The sequence below is a fragment of the Oreochromis aureus genome, linkage group 7, assembly GCF_013358895.1.
Source record: "Oreochromis aureus strain Israel breed Guangdong linkage group 7, ZZ_aureus, whole genome shotgun sequence".
Classification (NCBI taxonomy): Eukaryota; Metazoa; Chordata; class Actinopteri; order Cichliformes; family Cichlidae; genus Oreochromis; species Oreochromis aureus.
In genome coordinates this window covers 48,075,627-48,087,694 of record NC_052948.1, presented here as the reverse complement: position 1 = coordinate 48,087,694, position 12,068 = coordinate 48,075,627, and the positions used below count along the sequence as shown (strand labels likewise).

Below are 12,068 nucleotides of genomic sequence, written 5' to 3'. Positions count from 1 at the left end.
AGGAAACAGACACAAACAGCAGACTCACAGCGTGCAAATCCTCTGCACAAATTACTGCATTTGGTCTGTTTCCTGCATCTGCTTTAAAGTCTTTTTTTAAAAGCTGACAAAGCAGGAACCAACTTCATAGAGGTATAAACTGGTCACTCCGTGCTAATAGACAGAGCATGTACTCACACACACACGCAGTTCCAATTAGGCTTCTCAGGATGTTGGAAACAATGTAATTTTTTTTATGCATAATATCATTATGTATATTACTCAGCATTAGTCTGTCCAGATGAATACTCAAGTTATGGATGGACCCCAACTCATACTAGAATCTATCCATAGAGGGAAAAATCTCTTATGTACTGGGCTGTAAATATGCTTTATAACATTGGGCATCTATGGGGACTAACTAACTTTGGGAGCCAGGTTCAAGGAATTGGGACTTTTGTGTTGGCTTTATTTTTCAGCTCCAGAGGTTGACATTTGTTACACACACAGACCTGTATGAAGGCATAAATCATTTTAAGGTATATAATTAAAAGGAAATAATCAAATAGCAGCTTGTTGGCATATAAATGACTACAACAAGCCACGCTGATGAACTGCTGAAACACTGAAGCCTTTAATGATATTTCCTGTGGAACCCCCCGGACCCACAGCTTAATTATCTTTGTCTCATTACAGATGCACTGTGATTGTGATGTCCCACAGATGTTGTAAATGTTGTTGACATCTCTATCTCATGGAACAGCTAATCATGAATCAGCATTTATCTCACTCTAACCTGTGTGTGCACTCGTATATCTCCTGCGACTGTTTCTCTGCTCGCATCTTGGCCAGGACTCTGTTACGTTGTAACCCCCCGCTGCTGTTGATTCCCTTAGCACAGGTGCAGCCGTGAACAGCAGCGAGAGCCTCCCTCCCTCCTCCTCAATCAACGACATCTCCTCCATGTCCACCGACCAGACCCTGGCCTCAGACACTGACAGCAGCCTGGAGACCTCTGCAGGACCCTTGGGGTGTTGCAGGTGACTAGCCGCCTGCCTGCGCAACCCCATGTTCTTCCGAAGGTGAAGAACCCAACAAAAACGACCGCCGGAAAATACGAAGGCAAAACAAAAAGACAAAAAAAAGAGTAAAGATCAAAATTAATATATTAAGAACAAAAATATGAGATATAGGAATCTGAATTTATGAAATCTAAAGCCTGTGCATTGTCACTGAAAAACAGCAGCGGTATTCAAGTAAATGAGCTCAGATATATGTTAATGATCCTCTAGTTGCTTTGCTTATATTACCCCTCATATTCTTGTATATGGCATCAGATCAAAATGACCAAGCGCTTAGACTTGCATCTCCTGTAAAGTGCATATTGGCTGGCTGCTGGTCTCCCAATTCCTTACAGACAAAAAAAAAAAGCAACCAAAAGAAAAGCATTTATGCTCCGATCATTGTGGCAAGGTGGGCTGCCATTTTTGCTCATCACTACTGCTAAATGGGGACTTTGCTCTCTTTCCTCCCCCAGCCCCTCTCCCCTATTCAGCTCTTATTTAATTACACTGCTGTATTTTAACATCTAGGCTTTGTGTGAGACACCGCCACCCGCCCCCCCCCAAAATGTAAGGTTTCCTGATGTGTTTTCATGTGGTAACTCTGCAGGGACATGTTCCTGCTGTCACCAGGAGTGACGCCCCCCCCTGTGCTAATTTGTAAATATTGTAATTCTGTACAGCTGAAGGGCACACAGAGTGGGACTGACGGCCAGTAAACTGGGATTTTTTTCCTTCTATTTTTCCGACTAGCACACCTTGCCACATCACCGCTTTCCACTTCAGTTGCCCCTGCCTATCGCTGTAGTCCTGCATGATTAGATTTAAACAATGCTAATCTCACTGTATGCTAACGAGTCTGTATAGAGACTTTTGTTTATATACAATGTAAACTAACTGGGCACAGTAGGACGTGTGAGTGTGTGTGTGTTGGTGGACCACAGGCAAGCCAATAAGACACTGATAAAAGTCGGGGCTGTTTAGGACGGAAAGGGCCAGTACACACAGAAATAAGTTATTCTGATTGTGCTCAGACTTCACGAGACAGCCTTCAAGAAGTCTAATTTGTGTGTAATGTCCCTTTTTATTTCCCCTGGCAGTGTATGATCGGTCCCTCAACCACAGCCCTGCATGTCATTGTTTATCATTAAACCCCCACAGGCACAGGAGTTGGATCGGTTTCACTGTGGAATAACCACAAAGAACCTTTTCCCCTTTTTGTTTGACTCTTTAAAACATAGCAGAAGTGATACAGTACGGAGTTTTTAAGACAGGTGATGAGTGTTAACCTTGTAGCTATGGCTCATCTTCTCATCTGCTTTATATCACTGCAAACCACACAAAAATGTCGCAACACGAGAAAGCACCCATTAAATGATTTCATAGGCGAAAGATTCTTTAATTTATTGATTTATATATTTTTGATAGATGGAATCTGAACATGGCAAGTGCCTTTTGGAATGAAGCATTGCAGGTGCAGAAATGATATATTTTTGTTTCCCTCTGTTTGTTCTTGTTCTGCCTTAAAACTGTCTGAGCCCCAAAGCTTAACTATGTTTTCCTCAGTGTTTACATAAAAAAAAACCCTCCCACAAATTTTTCTTTTTACGTTTTAATTTGACCTCCTTGGGTTTTTTTTTAAAATTTCTCCTACAAAACCAAATTAGCTTCCTTAAAATAGTGTAACCATATTTTCTCCAGCTGGGGTGCAATGCTCAAATATTCACATGCAAAATGCATTTGCACTTTGCAAAGGCTTGGCAGCTGTACTGCTCTCATCTCAAGTTAACGTCACATCTCACATTTATCTGTGCAAACTCAGTGTTCTTAAATGAAACAAGAATATAAAACAGTTTTTGCCAGACTGAAATAAACTGAGATCCACTATGGCAGAGTTTATTTCACCCACTGTGAACCTGCATGGGCAAGTTAGGGTAATTTGGCATGGTAAGACCTTGGAGCTGGATTTATATGGACAAAACATACATAATTCCTCACTTTGGGCATTTTATTTTGTTTCAAAAGGTGTTTTGCGATGATCCGGTAAATGACAGCAATTAGGTTAGATGAAGAACACGAATGCTCACACTGACTTGTAATGAAACACATGGGAGCCTCCGCATGTATGAAATAGATTCAGTCGCTGCCATGACTTTAAGGAGATGTGGAGACATCGTTGCCACATATTTATTTCAGTGACAGTATAAGTCTGTAACCTTCAGTTCAGCTGCTGCTGCACAATGACTCTTTTTTGCATGGAGTTGTTATGTGTACAATCTCTCACAGTCCTCCACATTATGGAGATAACTTCAAAAAGCTACTTTGTTAACACTCTAACTCCCTGTGGCTTGTGTACAGTGAACCACACACAGACTAACAGACTAACCTTCGCAGAGCTCAGAGGGTAACTGAGGTTGGCGTCTCCAGAATAAGCTATGGCTAGCTTGGCTTTTTGTTCAGGGTCTGGCCAGGGCAATCTTTTAAAACAGGGTGCAACTTTGATGAAATCCTTTGTTTAAAAAAATGTTTTGATGAATTTCTCACAAAAGGGGCGCAGAGTCGACCTCTACACCACAAACACACAAAGTACTGTTGCAGTTTTTTCTACAGGGCATTTTTAACCATCCGAACACACTCTTCTTTCTGTATCTTTATATGTTCTGGTCACGGAGTACAAACACTAACATTGCTAATGTTTGGGGTTTTTTTCACTTTTTCTGAATGTGAACTGTTTGATCTTTTTATAAGACGTCCCTCCAGACAATTCTGTTGTGATAAAAGGCGCTTTAGTTCGGGTAAATAAAGTAGAAGATTGAACTGGGTTGTCAGCGGTGAATGTAGAAATGAACGGTTTAACAGTCACGCACATCATTGATGCTCTGCTCATCAGTGTGAGTGTGAGAGAGAGAGATTAAATCAACCAGCATTCAACACAAGCTGCAAGTCTGAGTTGAAAGGTGTGATGTGGCGTCTGGAGAAATGATTTTGCAACACATGTCTTCATTTTTCTTTTTTAAATTTTAATACGAGATCATGACTTTTGTGCAATTATTTTGAAGAATGTCAATGGCGAGTAAGCACAGTTGTGTGTTTAGTAGTAGTTCATGTGTGTATTCATGTTCTGTCACTTTGAATTGAATTAGAAAACCACTGTCATTCCAGCCTTTAATTTTTTGGAGGGGGTCTTAAAATGACCTCTTATGGATTCAGGATTAGTTTGCAGTTTTATTAGTAAGCTTAAGAGCATTCACACACTATGAAAAATGATTACATGTCACAAGTTGTACACAGCTGTGCCAACTTAAAAACAAAAACAAACAATCTTTGGATCTCCAGCTTGGCAATTTTCACCTTTTTCTTTCAACTTCTATTGTAAATAATAACAGTTCAACAATGCAATAAACACTTTATTGCACTCAGACAGGGAGGCAAGCTACTGCAAGGGGTCAGATGCTAAAATGTTTAGAGTCTTAAATGTGGAACTCTACAATGACGAAACCCTGTATAGCTCATCTGAGTCAGGTGATGTTGTTATTCAGTTCTTTTCTGATTCCTTCTCTCTTGTTTCTTTTACTCCGTGCTGTTTTAATGAATCATTTCTTTGACATTGTCAGGTTTAAAACAAAAAAAATCAAAAAGAAACAAACAACAAAAAAAAGAAATGGTATTGTTTCAGGCTGATCTCGAAGCTTCAGGCTATAGCGTTTCAAGTAAAGTCAAAAACAAATGCAAAAGAAAAAGAAAAAGAAAAAACTTACTGAAAGCTGTTACTGTAAACACATTTTAAAGGAACTGTGTATGTAAAAAATATTATGTATTATGTATGTGGTTGAAAATAAACAAAACCTTTGACCTTGGGCGTTCGTGGACCTTTTCTTTTTACCTGGAGACTCATTTAAAGGCACTGAAGATTTGTTTCAGGCCTTGCTGTCAATAGGAACCATTTATCCAATATGTCACTGTGACCCCTACACAGAATCTAATGTGCTTTCAGGCACTTTCGGGTGGATACACAATCTTAAAGCGGCGCCATTAACTAGTTCTCTGACAGAGAAAAATAATGTAGCATGAGAGCGCAGCATGAGAACAAGTGCACTGACCTTTCTCAGTAATTTCAGGTTGATAAAGTATACCAATGAAATGAAATGCACTCGATGGCCACTTTATTAGGTCTACCTGTTTAATAACGCAAATCACTGATCAGCCAGTCAGTGGGGCACGATGTCAGTGCATTTAGGCATGTAGATATGTTTTACATTACTACCTTAAATTTAAACTATGCATTAGAATGGGGATGAAGGTTGATTTAAAGTGATTGAAAACATGGCTTTGTTGTTGGTGCCAAACCACGTTGCAAAACCATTTTTAGAGTTTACAGAGAATGGTGCAAAAAAGAGAAAATATCGAGCGAGTGGCAGCTCCCTGAGCAAAAATGCCTTTTTGATACCAGACGTCAGAGGAATATGGTCAGACTCCTTAACATGCAGGCAAGCGCAACTAAACCAAGGTATGCAGAAGAACATCTCTGAATGCAGAACATATTAAACCTTGAAGCAGATGAGCTACACCTGTTGACACACCTGTAAACTAAAAACTGGAAACAGAGGCTAAAATTGCACAAGAGGACACTAGAAAATGTTGCCTCCTCTAATGAATCTCGCTTTTTGCTGCGACATTCAGATCATAGGGTCACAATTTGGGATAAACAACATGAAAGCATGGATGCATCCTGCCTTGTGTTGACAGTTTAGGCTGCTGCTGGTGGTGTAAAAGACCGGAGCGTTGTTTAAACACCACCTTGCTGACCCTGTCTATTCCTTGGACCAAAGTGCGGGTTTCTTGAAAAAGAGTGCACTGTACTCAAATGGCCTCCAGTCAGATCTCAATCAGAATGAGGAGCCAACAAATATGCAACAACTGTGTGATGTTATCATGTCAACATGGACCAAAATCTCAGAAATGCTTCCAGAAATTATTTGATGCTGCAAAGAATTAAAGCAGTTCTGAAATAAAAAAAAAAAAAAGTAAAAGGTGTGTAGTGAGTGCAGATATAATTTCTAACCTAGCTGTGCCTTTTGTGGTAAGACAGTAGACAGCATCACTGGGCATCACTACTTTTGGTAATTTAAAATTTTTTGCATCAGCTAATACTAATTTTTCATGTACTTTGTTAGCAGCAGTAGACATCAGACACTTGAGACTGGCAGCACAGGAGGCCTCAAGGATGTCTTTTTTCCTGTTCTTTATTTGGACACATTATGAAATACAATCAAGCACCAATCAACACCACATGCAACTTAGGGCTACAAAACATTCGGAGTGAATATTTATAAAACAGCTCGTTTTCAGAAACCTCTTTTCCAGATAGGTGTGTGCATCTCGAGGCAAATTATGAAAGACTCACAACAAAATTAAGGATTTTGATTTTTCTTAAAGAAAAAAAAAAAAAAGGCACACATTTTAACAATTGTTTTTTTAATGTGAATATTTTCCACTTTTCTCTAAGTTAAATGACTCAAAATAGTTTTTTCCCTCTAAACAAAAATAATGACAAATAAAAGTCCACTCACTAATTGCGTTAACGTGAGGTTAATCAGATGTTCTGCCTCGTCTTCAAACATGTGAGTCGCACATTTAAAAAGGAAAAATGACAACAGAGACTGGCATTAAAATCCATCTTTATTCATATTAAGTCATTTTTAAAGTTCCTTTGTGTATCAAGTATTGTCATGAAAACATTCCACTATCCCCGTCCACTCTGTCTGGCCCTCCATCCATAATCCGCCCTTTTGTGTGGAATTCACAGAACGAGGTGACACTGTCAGCTTGGCTTAAGCCCATTATTTCCCGGTGAAGGCTGTGAAATGAGAAGCGCAGGCTCCCCTCTCCCTCCCTCCTTCACTTGTTCAGGCACTTTTCTCTTCTTTTTTTTGACTCCATGTGCACATTCCAGATGTCCTGCAATGACCAGCAGCAGGTTTAAAAAGAAGCCGAGCAGCAGGTCCGCGCACACGTGTACGCACCAACTCCTCTCTGACGCAGGTCCATTCCTGGTCTGATCTATCAGAGGTGTCCCGTTTTGTAATCATTAGCAAATCCACATCATGTGCAGACATTTGGTTTAGGGCTACATAAATACACTTCATCCATATACAGTCACTTTACAAACATTCAGTTAGTGTACGCCGACCCTCGTAGACTCATGCAACCATCATGCACATACCACTTATTACTGAACTTTGCAGCCAGGCTGATGATGTCATCAAATTAGAGGCTTTAAAATCCCAATTATTTCACAGTAATGACCCACAAACGTGTGCTGGCCTAGAAAATCAGCAAATTGTATCTTTAAAAGCTGCATCCCATACAGTTTCTTATCTGAAATTCTGAATTCAAGACTTTAAAGATTTATGCCAATAACCCACTGTGCAACACCTTAAACTGTAATCTAACAAGCTACAAATCATTCTTCAGTATCAACTCAATTCATGCCATATCCATCTGAATATCAGTAAACCACAATGCAAACTATCTAATCTAGTCACGTCTGCATTTATCTATACAATATTTACAGTACAGGCTCTTTTTCTTTTGGTCATGGGTAAATACAACAGCACAGAAGCACAGGCACACGCATCGACATATAGACCGACAGAACATCCAGTACCAACTTGCAGAGACTGAACAAACATTTAAGTGCAAAAGAAAAAGACAGAAAAAAAACTGATAGAAAATATCACACTTTTATAGCTTTGCTTAAATATCACGAAAACAATGAAGTGTCAGTTTTACTTCTCTTTACAACATATGACACCTGTGTACATGAGCAGACGCAGAATTATATTGAACACTAAGGTGTTTTTTGGTTAGATGGTAAAAATGAATAAAAAGGAGGAGTTTGGTGTGGTCTTTTCTGCATTTTCAGGTCCAAGGTTGGTGTTGGTATTGTTCTTCTTTTAAATTTTTTTTTAACATTTTGTCTTCCCTTCTATCTCGGAGCTAACATAAAATGGTAGTACCATATGTCCTCATAGGCTGCGGTGTACTGTCCCTTTGCTCCATTTCCCAGCCAGACAACTGAACAAACCCCAACCACTTCTGGGAGACTGGAGTGTGTCCATGAGTGTCTGTTTAAATAAGGCTATATACAGATAATGTCACTCTGGCATCACTCCAGGTGATGTCTACATTTATAAAGGCGGCTTACATCATCCCTATATCTCCTATTTCTTAAATTAAAACGTGCCGTTACCCCTTGCAATGTGTTTTCCCTCCTTCGATCAGCAGCCAAATCTTGTTGAGAGTCTCTCTAAAGTTCACATCATTATAATAACCCAGTTCCTGTCTTGGCTGGCATCTTTTTTCAGCCTTCCTTCACTGTATCCAGATGGTGTTGTTTCGCTCTGGTCGGCGGGGATCGGTGGCTGCGGCGTTGCCAGTTGCGGTGAGGTCACTAAATGTGGAGAAAAACTGTTCCATCTCTTTCTGTAGCATCTGGTTTCGGCGCTCGGCGTCATCCTTGGCGCGCTCAGCGTTGCGCAGCTTGATCTCCGCCATGGTGTACTTCTTCCTCTCCTGGTCCAGCTCCTCGTGCAGGTTCACCATTTCAGTCTCCAGCTCCAAATTACGCTGCTCCAAACTGCAAATGAGGCATACACGGGATTAGGAAAAGATTAGTAGTGCCGTAGTGAACAGAGGAATTGCTCATCTCAGAGCACAAGGGCAAGTGTTAGTAGCTGCAGATCTTTTTAATTTTCTTAATGACCTAATGAATTACATGCAACCACAATCACTGGGGCTGTGGAAGTGTATAGGTGCCAAAAAACCAAAAACAAACAGGTGCGCCATAGTTTTCCATGTTAATATAGCCAACTTTAAGATGAACTAGAGCTCAAAGATGTAGGGGGAATTTTTCTCAAATTTGACGTTCAATCAATCTGAAAGCTTAAATAAGTTATGGATTATTCAAGAAAGGGCTATTTTGAGTGACTTCTGGGTACCTTTTCTTCCTGTTTAGTGTTCAGGTTAGATTAGAGATATCAAACTTTGATTTTCAGTGGGCCAGAGCAATTCAATTTGATTCAGTTTCCTTTATATAACACCAAATCACAACTGTCGCCTATGTGAAGTGCCACCAGTGAAACTCTTCTTTTTGTCAGAGTAAAGAACTACACAGTTAATGCCTGCTACAATGTTACATAAAAAAAAGAGGTGTAGTTTCAACCATACGTCTCAGTTTTGCTTTGCATTTGCAGCAGCAAATGAAACAAATCTGTCAGCATGACTTGTAAGTAGAAAGAAGTAATTGTATAAAACTACTTACTTACTACTTTTTCTTTTATTACTTTGGTACAGGATGAATGTAGAAAAGCTGTAAAACTTAACAAAACACAATTTATGCCCAGTTTTACATTTTCCAAAGCCATGCAGTGGGCTGAATTGGAGTCACTGGCGCCCGACTGGTTCTGGACCCCGAGCCTCGTGTTTGACAACCCTGAGATGAGTTTAGTTCTGAACTAGTTTTGGTCCTGTCTAAATATGGTCATGACCATCTTAAAAAACAAACATACAAAAACAACAGGTTGGCAAAGGTCACCAAAAGGCTTCAAAATGGTAATCAAACCATTATTGTAGGTATTAAACATTATTTTGTGTATTTATGTTTAGCTATAGCCTAATTTTAATGGAAATGTTTTGTGGAATTTTAGGCCTCAACTGTTGAAACAAAAAATGCTAACACCCAGGAGTGGCTCTTACAAGATTGTAGCTAAATGGAACAGAGTGAAAAAGACAGCTTCTGATTGGCTATTTGATCCTCACAGGAGCGCTTGCCTATTTTGTTGCTTTCCCATAATACGACAAAGCCATGTGGTTGCCAAAGACTAAGGCAGCTGTTCAGACCCGTGTACACTCCTGCTCATTAACGGGAATGCCCACTAATAAGATTTTGATTGGTGGTTACAGTTTTATTTCATCTGCAGCCATCAGCTTAGATGATCTGCCAAAAGGCCACTGTGACCTTTGGACAGTAATGAGCCAACAAAGGGCAGCTGGTGAAGCAGGCAGGAGGTTACAAGGGGTAATGAGATAATGATGGAATCAGGTGAGGGGCATAAAAAAGAAAAGATGTGGGCAGACAGGAGGAGGGTGTAGTCACTGCCAGTGAACTTGAACTCTGCGCTTTAATGAAGTGGTGAGATGTTGATTTATAGAGTGGATCCTGATGCTCTAGAAAGGTTTATTCACTGCCTTCTTGTGAAATGGAGGGAATGGTGGATGTAGTAAAAAAGGAAAGAAGACAGAGCTGGGTGGAGGATGTTATGTTTTATCACTCATGTACTGGTATGTCTCTGTCAACCTGACTAACGGATGCTGCACTAAAAGAAAACAGTGGTCTCTTAGAGCCACCCATGCAAAACAACATTTTAAAGCAGGATTATAGTTGGGACACATTTTTTCTGTTCACTGCTGGCATAATACAGAACAAAGTAAGGCTGTGAAGAGCTGTAGCATCTGACTAATGTGTGCCAGCTTTTCATATCCAGAGGAAGGAAAAATTCAAAATAGGGACTTGTTTTTTTTAAGTGCTAGATTAAGAGAGGTAGCCTGCACCTAACCTCATTTTAAGATTTGAAATTTCCTTTTTTCTCTTTTGATGCGACTGATCTCTACTGGTCTAAACCTTTGAAGATGACAGTATGATACAGAAGAAACCTCACTGGTTTATATGCCTGATCACCTGAGAAAAAGGATGGATAGCTTGCAAAAAAGGCCACACATGGAGCCGTACCTTTTTATCCTGGCCTCATACTCGGTCTTCTGCTTGTGCATTTCCTGCTTAAGACTGGCCACTAGACTGTGCAGGGCGCTGTGGCTGCCGGGTCCGTTACCAACAGGGAAACCGTCGCTATTATCACTGCTGCTCGTGCCCCGACTGCTCCTCCCAACGTCTCCACTTCCTTCTCTGTTGCCATTTCTGCCCTCTCCTTCTCCTTCGCCAGACTGGGGATGCTCGCAGTCCTGTGGTGGTCCATCCAAGTCTTCGTAGTGCCCTCCATAGAAGTCCTGCTCTGGGCAGGTGGTTGTGGAGGAGCGACAGGAAGTGGAGTTGTCAGGGAGGGAGATTTCACAGGAGGAAGTGGACCAGGTGGCACTGTCCACGCTCTGCTTGTCCTCGCAGCTGGTGTTCAGACACGTGTTGGCGATCTGGTTCTGCTGCTGCAGGTTGTGATGGTTTAGCTGCACATTATCGTATGTGGACAGACGATTCTGATTGGTTGTCTGATCTCCGCCGTGGCAGTCACGAGCTTTGCTGTTCTCACGTAACATTACACAGCCATTCGGCTGCCAGAGGCTGTTGCGGCTGTTCGGACTCCCTGTGACAGCGTCAGTCCCATGAATGCCCATGCGTACAACTCCAGTCCCATTCCCTGTAGTGCTGTTTCCACTCGTGACGCCGCTGGTGCCCATTTTTGTTCCCGGGCCTTTGAGTGTGCCACTGCGACGCACTGGTAAGCTGCCACCTCCACTCTGGCTCTTTTCCACAGTGGGATCTGAAGAGGGTGAGGAGCTGAAGGATCCATTGGTAACAATGCCACTGCCTTTACTAAAAGCTGGATTCTTTTTAACGGTCAGTGGTGGACTGCGGGTGACGTCGAAGCGTCCCATGACTCCATTGCGGGGGCTTGCCGATCGTGGGGAGCCACTGTTGTCTGCGTGCTGACGGTGTGAAGGAGACTCATTGGCTTCCCAAACACACTGCCGCACAACGTGTGTGTTGTTGTTCTCAGCATTCTGAGACACTGTAGTGATGGCTGAGGTAGATGTAGTGGTTTGTCGCCGTGACTGTTCAATATTGTTGTTGACGAGCTCAAGGGCAGTAGGGCTGTCTTCATCTCGGGGGAAAAGCACGTCATGGTGACCAATCAAAACAGCCATGAGCTGCTGGACCAGAACAGTACCTAAAAAGAAACCAAACATCATCATCAACTTTCTTTTAAACTCAACATTCATCTTATTTAAGATTTA

At 41.3% G+C, this 12,068-nt stretch overlaps 2 protein-coding genes across 11 annotated transcripts in view; one reads left to right on the top strand and one right to left on the bottom strand.

The window, feature by feature from the left end:
• mapk10 (mitogen-activated protein kinase 10) overlaps nt 1-4,871 on the top strand; it is a 38,732-nt gene extending 33,861 nt beyond the window's left edge. For both annotated transcript variants that reach the window (XM_031754591.2, XM_031754585.2), the window contains exon 14: nt 881-4,871. In XM_031754591.2, coding sequence (XP_031610451.2) covers nt 881-1,023 — 143 coding nt within the window. In that variant the 3' untranslated portion in view covers nt 1,024-4,871. The remainder of the gene's footprint in view (nt 1-880) is intronic.
• A 1,830-nt stretch (nt 4,872-6,701) lies between these two features.
• Nucleotides 6,702-12,068, bottom strand: part of arhgap24 (Rho GTPase activating protein 24) — a 76,370-nt gene continuing 71,003 nt past the window's right edge. For all 9 annotated transcript variants that reach the window (XM_031754553.2, XM_039615228.1, XM_039615230.1 and 6 more), the window contains 2 exons: nt 10,831-12,001; nt 6,702-8,679 (listed from right to left, as the gene is read on the bottom strand). In XM_031754553.2, the coding sequence (XP_031610413.1) occupies nt 8,415-8,679; nt 10,831-12,001 (1,436 nt within the window). In that variant the 3' untranslated portion in view covers nt 6,702-8,414. The remainder of the gene's footprint in view (nt 8,680-10,830; nt 12,002-12,068) is intronic.